The sequence below is a fragment of the Mytilus californianus genome, unplaced genomic scaffold (genome assembly GCF_021869535.1).
Source record: "Mytilus californianus isolate M0D057914Y unplaced genomic scaffold, xbMytCali1.0.p SCAF_10, whole genome shotgun sequence".
NCBI lineage: Eukaryota > Metazoa > Mollusca > Bivalvia > Mytilida > Mytilidae > Mytilus > Mytilus californianus.
The window spans coordinates 17,895,392-17,903,907 of record NW_026262582.1 but is presented as its reverse complement, the minus strand read 5'-3'; the positions used below and the strand labels follow the sequence as shown (position 1 = coordinate 17,903,907).

Below are 8,516 nucleotides of genomic sequence, written 5' to 3'. Positions count from 1 at the left end.
GGTTGACATTTATTTTTGTCCACTCACTGACAAGTGTTTGGGAACACAATGTGACGTGTGTATTTGGGAACAGAATTGTGAACATTCAAATATTGTAAGTTGAATTATGACTATTATGAAGTAATTTTATTGTTTTAAAACAAGTTTTTATCATAGTAAACTTTCGAGTGAGAAACACGCCATGTGTAGCATGTGGTTAAGATGAATCACGGTAATTATAGAATAACTAATCGAAGAATTCAAATAGAGAAAAATATTCAACGAGTGACCGAACAACACATTAATTCACGAATGCGCGTAGCGCATGAGTTAATTATCAGTGTTGTTCGGTCACGAGTTGAATATTTTTCGATATTTGAATTCTTTGATTAGTTATTCTTTTTATTACATTGGCAAATGGCTTTTTTTAATGAAATTAATGTAGAAAATGTAAGCAACTATATCTTTTTTTCTACGCATTCACAATTTGTTTTGATCAGACGTTATCGACGTCTTGACAACGCCTATTGTTGTATGACGTCAGAGAGTGAAATAACCACGTTTATTTCCCATGTGAAATTATCGGTTTTTATTTGACTGGGAAATCAATGTAATTTAATGCCACCAATGTAATAATTAAAGTTATTACACAGTTAAGACAGTTTAAGAGTAAAGATATAAAAGTTATTAATGTCATAATTCCTTCGCAAGTTATAAGTTTAGTTATGGAGAAGCTATTTAGATTTTTATGATAAGTCAGGAATAAGGTTCATTGCGTTTTGGAAAGCGTTATTTTACTTATTTATATCATATTTTAATATTTAAGAGTCTTGATCAGTTGTGTGTTTTGATCAATCAAAGTTATTTTGGTGAAACGATGTAAGAAAATGAGAGCGAAGAAGCAAAAGAGAATCGTTAAAAATCAGAAATAATATCTTTATTACTCTGAGAGAAGTAACTATTTAGAATTATAAATGTTAATTGCAGGTGTTATAAGATTATTGTGATCAGCTATGATTGTCAGAAAGATTGATAAGGATTGTGATTATTCGCAATGAGATGTCTACTCTCACCTTACTTAGGGTATGTGTAGTAATTATATTTATCAACCATGATTTCCTAGAATTGTTAATACAGATTAAATTTACTGCTATTAATTGTGTATGCTTTGTTAGCTTAGCAGTTGTTTGTAAATTGTTTGTTATTTACAAATTGTAAAGTTTTTGAGTTATCCTTCTTTGAGTGTTACCTGGATTTAAATCTTAGTGATTTATAAATAGAACAAAAGTAATCAAGTTTGACAAACAGGTAATGTGAAGGTGAGAAACTGGTTAGGCAGGTTAATTTAGAAACACTAGTCTTGACATAAGGTGTTGTCAGTATAACACCTGGACAGTGTTGAAGTCAGATGTTGAAAACTGACTGGAACTTGGAGAAGGAGTTTGACTATTGTCAGGGCAAATATTATATCAGGAATGATCAGTTCAGGAGAATTCATTAATATTTTGTCCATCAGGACAATAAAGAACTCCCAGGTAGGTTTTGTCACACAAACACACCATGCCCCGCCCTTATGTCTTCTGTTTCAAATATTCGCACGAGATATCAAATTTTGTTTGTCATATTGTTATTATGGCGCGCACGGTTGTCAAATAATTATGTTTATTCGGGATGAAATCGGTCCGTTATTTAAAATTGTGTTTTGTTTCTTTCCCAGGGGACTTGTTGAGTTATGGAAGTATTTTAGACCATTAAAAGAAAGGAGTGATAAGTAAAATGGGACAATTTCCTATATATAAAGTTGAATCTCAGATGAGGATAAATATATACTGTGTGTATGGTTAACATTTGATAGTTTAAATGTAACAGATAGTTTTCAAGTATTAAGTATTACAACAACCTGAATATCTGTGTGGTTAAATAGTCCGTCAGTGAATTTGTTTCGGGACAATTACAATTTAAAACATAGCAGAAACTTGTTTGACAGTTTGTCTCAGAGACTGAAGTATTTAACGTTATGTTGTCAAGGTATTGGTTTTTCAATATTTGTCAAGTTGACAGACAGTAAATTTGAACAGTATAGTAATTCGGATCAAACGAGAACAACCTTTGAGATTTCTGGATTGATATAGACTTGTGATTTATGGACTGTGATGGACTAATTTATTTATTTACTTTTAATTTTAACTTTTAGTTAAGTGTATTTAGTTCCGTGTATTTGTCATTGTCTATGTGAGATAGAAGAGAGGTCGTGGAGAGGTTGTTTCATATGTGTATATTTATGTTTTGTGTTTGTCTTGTGGTTGTGGTATTATTAAATGCAAATTTTTATTTAGTTTTGTTTGACGCCCAATTGACAGATCTATTTGATTGTCCCCCTTACTAAAAGAACCCAGAAGTGAAAATTTCACTTCTTTACATTTGTCATCCACGGTGGGATCTGTCAGTAGGGTTTATACTAGTTGACTGAAATTCAACTTTGTCATGGACATGCCTAAATGGATGTCCGAGTTAGTAGAAAAAGGGGGGTCTGTTACAGATTGTCTGACCCTGTGGAAGGAAATACAAGCAACGGAGCGAGAAGAACGTGCAGCAGATCGTGATTTGAAACGTGCAGAGATGGAAAGAGAAATACGCATGCGTGAACTTGAGATTAAGGAAAAAGAGATAGCGGTGCAACAAGCTCTAGGTGTTGCAGCACCTGTTACTAGCAAAGGAGATCAGAAATATAGTAAGTTACCAAAATTTATTGAAGGTCAAGACCCAGATGATTTTTGAAGTCTTTTGAGAAACTAGCAGCCTTGCATAAAGGTGCAAAGTCTGAATGGCCAGTTCGTATTGTGCCATTATTGAGTGGTAAGGCATTAGAGGCATACTCTCGTTTAAGTGATGCTGATGGTGGTAATTATGACAAGATTAAAGATGCAATTCTAAAAAGGTATGAGTTAACTGCAGAAGCCTACAGGGAAAAATTTAGGTCTGCTATTCAGGAAAAAGACGAGTCATTTAGAGAATTCAGGGTTAAGCTAGAAAGATATTTAGCACATTGGTTTGAACGTGAGAGTGTTGGTAACAGTTATGAAAAACTGTTGGATTTGATGTTGCGTGAGCAATTACTCCAAACTTGTAGTAAGGATTTAAGGCTTTGGGCTAATGAACACAAGCCTAAATCTGCTCATGAAGTTGTTGATTTAGCTGAATCCTATCAAGTGGCTCACAAGATTGAGAGTCTTGTATCAGATGATGCTTTCAAGATGAAACCTCAATCAGGTAATAATAGTGGTCAAACCAGAGGCTTATAGAAGGATCTAGGAAAGAGTAAGGATTTCAGAAAACCATTCATGTCTCAGAATAACAGTAAACCTAAAACTTGTTACATTTGTCATAAACAAGGACATTTGAGTTATGATTGCACTGAAAAGAAAGGTACGGAAAAAGGTAAGAAAGGTAGCTTTGGACTTTGTGTAGACAAAGATAAAGTTTTAGAGTGTGTACAAAGGAAGGATGTTGATGAAGGTAAAGTTGTGAAACTATCAGGAGTAGCTGTAAATGCAAAATTTGATGAAGGTAAGGGTCCTGGTATAGAAATTGTAAAAGGTACAGTTGAAGGTAAGCCAGTGTCAGTTTTACGTGACACCGGCAGTTCCACAGTTTTTGTACATGGTAGTCTTGTAGAAGGGATGGAGAGAACAGGTAAAATGAAAGATATCTGGTTAGCAGATGGATCTGTCAGAAACTGTGAAGAGGTATGGATCAATGTTACTACACCATACATATCTGGTTCAGTGTTGGCACTGATTTTAGACATACCATTTGCGGACTTAGTTATAGGTAATTATGTAAATACCTCTGTTCCTAAAGATGTATGCACTGAAAAAGTAGAAAACGATGGTAAGAATATTGATCAAGACACATGCCAGGCTGTACAAACAAGGGCCAAGAAGAAACAAGAAGACGAAAAAGAAGAAAAGATACAAGTAAGTATAGACAAGTTAAATGAACATGTAACAGATAATATATTACCACAGGTAGGTAAGATGTATAGCAGAGATGAGTTAAAATTAGCTCAAGCTGACGACAAATCTTTGAATAAGGTAAGGAGCTTAGTTCAGGAAAATCCAGGACAACAGTCATCCTATTTCATAATGAAGTCAGGAATACTATACAGAGTATATGTGACTCCCAGTGAGGAAGAGATATATCAGGTTGTTTTACCACAGAAGTATAGGGCCATAGTACTGGAACTTGCTCACGATATTCCTCTTTCAGGCCATCTTGGTATAAAGAAAACTAGGGATAGAATATTACATCATTACTTTTGGCCGGGTATGTTTGAGGATGTGGCTATGTATTGTAAATCATGTCATGTTTGCCAGTTGAGAAGTACAAAAGGTAAGTCAGCAAAGGTACCGCTAGTGAGTATTCCTTCAATAGATGTACCTTTTCGTCGAATTGCTATTGACTTTGTTGGACCATTACCGGTTACAGAACGAAAAAATAGGTATATTTTGGTAATTGTGGACTGTTCCACTCGATATCCAGAAGCTGTTGCCTTGAGAAGCCAAGATGCAGAGACAGTTGTTGACTCATTGATGGAAGTATTTTCTAGAGTAGGTTTCCCTGAAGAGTTACTTTCGGACCAAGGATCAAATTTTAAGTCGTCACTTATGTTGGAAGTATGCAGACTTTTAACGGTTGAAAAGAAGGTATCCAGTGTTTACCATCCTCAGACGAATGGAATGTGTGAGAAATTCAATGGTGTTTTGAAACGTATGTTGAAAGCCTATGCTTCACTAGAACCAAAGACATGGGATAAGTACCTGGTATATGTATTATTTGCTTATAGGGAGGTACCAAATGATACTACAGGTTTTTCGCCATTTGAGTTATTGTATGGTCGAAATGTAAGAGGACCACTGTCTGTCTTGAAAGAACAATGGGAAGAACCAGAGGATTGCCAATCGTCTGTACTTAGCTATTTGATTGAAACTCGAGAGAGACTGAAAATGTTATCTGAGTTAGCACACCAGAATGAAATGAATGCAAAACAGGTACAGAAGAGGTATTACGATAAGAAGGCAAGATCGAGAGAGATTGAGGTTGGTACTACGGTATTAGTTCTACTTCCCACTAGTGAAAGTAAACTTTTGGCTCAGTGGAAAGGGCCTTACGTTGTTACAGATAAGGTAGGACCAGTAGATTATAAAGTCAAGGTAAGAGGTAAAGAGAAAGTTTATCATGTGAATATGTTGAAAACATGGTATGAGCGTCCTGAAGCACTGAAAAATGAGGTAGAATTTTTAGCATGTATAGATGTAGCGGAAGATAAGTTTGAAGATGAATACATAGATGTAGACTATAAAGTAACTCATCGGCTGGTAGGGAAAGAAACAGTAAATGACGTCAGAATTTCAGAGGATTTAACAGATGAGCAACATAGGTTAATCTCAAAACTGATCTGGGAATTCTCAGACATATTTACTGATGTACCAAAGAGGACAGATCTTGTGCATCATAAGGTAAAATTAATTACAGATAAGCCTGTGTATAGGAAGCCATATCCTGTTCCGTATGCACTTAGAGAGAAGGTTCAACAAGAAATTGATGACATGTTGAAACTTGGCATTATTGAAATTTCGGATAGCCCGTATGCAGCTCCAGTGGTATTGGTGAAAAAGAAAGATTCATCAATACGGTTTTGTTGCGATTACCGGGAAATTAATAAAATTACGGAATTTGATCCAGCACCGATGCCGCAGATAGATTCTGTGCTAAATAAGATAGGTAAGGCAAAATTTCTAAATAAGATAGACCTAACCAAGGGATATTGGCAACTTAGTCCAGATGAAGATGCCAAGAGGAAAAGTGCTTTTGTGACACCGATGGGTCACTATCAATTTACAGTAATGCCTTTTGGTATGGTAAATTCTAGTGCGTCTTTTGTAAGTCTGATGAGAAAGGTCCTGAAAGACTGTGATGGCTTTGCTGATTCATTTATAGATGATATTGGAATTTATAGTGATACATTTGAAGATCATCTGAAACATATAAGGTTAGTATTACTTGCTCTTAGAAAAGCAAATGTAGCAGCTAGACCAAAAAAATGCTGTTTTGGATTCAGTAAGTTAGAATTTCTTGGACATATAGTAGGTGGGGGTGAAATCCAGCCTACACAGGATAAGATTCAGGCTATTGTGGATTTTAAACCACCAATGACAAAGAAACAGGTAAGATCTTTTATTGGATTTATTGGTTTCTACAGGAAATTTATATCAAACTTTTCCACGTATTCTGCATCAATCACAGACCTCACTAAGAAGGGCTTGCCAAACAAGGTAAATTGGACTAGTGAACATCAGCAGTGCTTTGACAAGTTGAAATCTATGATTGCATCAGAACCAGTGTTGAGAGCGCCTGATTTTTCTCTTACATTTATTTTATGTACTGATGCTTGTAACACAGGCGTTGGATGTGTACTTGAACAAGAGTTTAAAGATGGCAGACATCCGATTCTTTATATGAGTAAGAAATTTTCAGATGCTGAGCGTAGGTATTCGGTTATAGAGAAGGAATGCTATGCTATAGTATGGGCTGTGGAGTCTTTATGGGTTTATCTAGAAGGTAAGGAATTTGTTATTGAAACAGATCATGCACCATTACAATGGCTTCAGAGAATGAAGATGAGTAATCAGCGATTATTACGTTGGAGTCTGACCCTACAGGAATTAAAATTTAGAATTTCGTATGTGTCTGGTAAGTTGAACATTGTGGCAGATGCGTTGTCCAGGTTGGAGGAATAGAAGTCCCCTGAAATACTCCAGGTGGTGTGTATAGTTGTATATATGTTTATGCATGTTGTTCTTGGCAGTTATAAGATTCTGTCTAAATGATGTAGACAGGTAGGTTATTTTGTATCGGGTATGAGAGAGTGTTTGGGTTGGACAAAAATGTTATTTTGTCTCCTTAGTGGGGAGGATTGTAAAGTTTTTGAGTTATCCTTCTTTGAGTGTTACCTGGATTTAAATCTTAGTGATTTATAAATAGAACAAAAGTAATCAAGTTTGACAAACAGGTAATGTGAAGGTGAGAAACTGGTTAGGCAGGTTAATTTAGAAACACTAGTCTTGACATAAGGTGTTGTCAGTATAACACCTGGACAGTGTTGAAGTCAGATGTTGAAAACTGACTGGAACTTGGAGTTGGAGTTTGACTATTGTCAGGGCAAATATTATATCAGGAATGATCAGTTCAGGAGAATTCATTAATATTTTGTCCATCAGGACAATAAAGAACTCCCAGGTAGGTTTTGTCACACAAACACACCATGCCCCGCCCTTATGTCTTCTGTTTCAAATATTCGCACGAGATATCAAATTTTGTTTGTCATATTGTAATTATGGCGCGCACGGTTGTCAAATAATTATGTTTATTCGGGATTAAATCGGTCCGTTATTTAAAATTGTGTTTTGTTTCTTTCCCAGGGGACTTGTTGAGTTATGGAAGTATTTTAGACCATTAAAAGAAAGGAGTGATAAGTAAAATGGGACAATTTCCTATATATAAAGTTGAATCTCAGATGAGGATAAATATACACTGTGTGTATGGTTAACATTTGATAGTTTAAATGGAACAGATAGTTTTCAAGTATTAAGTATTACAACAACCTGAATATCTGTGTGGTTAAATAGTCCGTCAGTGAATTTGTTTCGGGACAATTACAATTTAAAACATAGCAGAAACTTGTTTGACAGTTTGTCTCAGAGACTGAAGTATTTAACGTTATGTTGTCAAGGTATTGGTTTTTCAATATTTGTCAAGTTGACAGACAGTAAATTTTCAAAAGTATAGTAATTCGGATCAAACGAGAACAACCTTTGAGATTTCTGGATTGATATAGACTTGTGATTTATGGACTGTGATGGACTAATTTATTTATTTACTTTTAATTTTAACTTTTAGTTAAGTGTATTTAGTTCCGTGTATTTGTCATTGTCTATGTGAGATAGAAGAGAGGTCGTAGAGAGGTTGTTTCATATGTGTATATTTATGTTTTGTGTTTGTCTTGTGGTTGTGGTATTATTAAATGCAAATTTTTATTTAGTTTTGTTTGACGCCCAATTGACAGATCTATTTGATTGTCCCCCTTACTAAAAGAACCCAGAAGTGAAAATTTCACTTCTTTACACATATGATAACATGTTTTTAGTCATATTTTTGAAGTACATGTTATAAAATCAGTATTCATAAGGTGAGATAATTTGATAAGGGAGATAATATATTTCAGAATTTGAAATACTTAGAAACAGTTTATTTGGTTATTTTATATGGAAATTCATTATGAAAATTACATTTAAGTAATTATTTAAAGTTTATAGATTTGATTAATTATTAAACTTAATGATAAATATAAGAAAGGAAATTTTAGTGAGGAAATAGAAAATTTATGCACTTGATTATATTGTATAAAATTATATATACAGAGATGAAACATACTTATGTTCTTTATGTTGTTTCTGTCATATTGTATATTAGACGTT

General features: G+C 34.6%; 1 protein-coding gene and 1 long non-coding RNA gene across 2 annotated transcripts; both read left to right on the top strand.

Moving 5' to 3' along the window:
- Window positions 1-1,428: 1,428 nt before the first annotated feature.
- LOC127717726 (uncharacterized) lies at window positions 1,429-2,314 on the top strand. The gene is made up of 2 exons (XR_007989319.1): window positions 1,429-1,514; window positions 1,697-2,314. It is a non-coding gene; the product is annotated as an uncharacterized LOC127717726 (long non-coding RNA).
- A 1,345-nt stretch (window positions 2,315-3,659) lies between these two features.
- LOC127718696 (uncharacterized) lies at window positions 3,660-6,501 on the top strand. The gene is made up of 3 exons (XM_052224752.1): window positions 3,660-5,419; window positions 5,912-6,206; window positions 6,442-6,501. Exons 1-3 carry the CDS (start codon window positions 3,660-3,662, stop codon window positions 6,499-6,501), a joined length of 2,115 nt encoding a protein of 704 aa, XP_052080712.1.
- The last annotated feature ends 2,015 nt before the right edge of the window (window positions 6,502-8,516 follow it).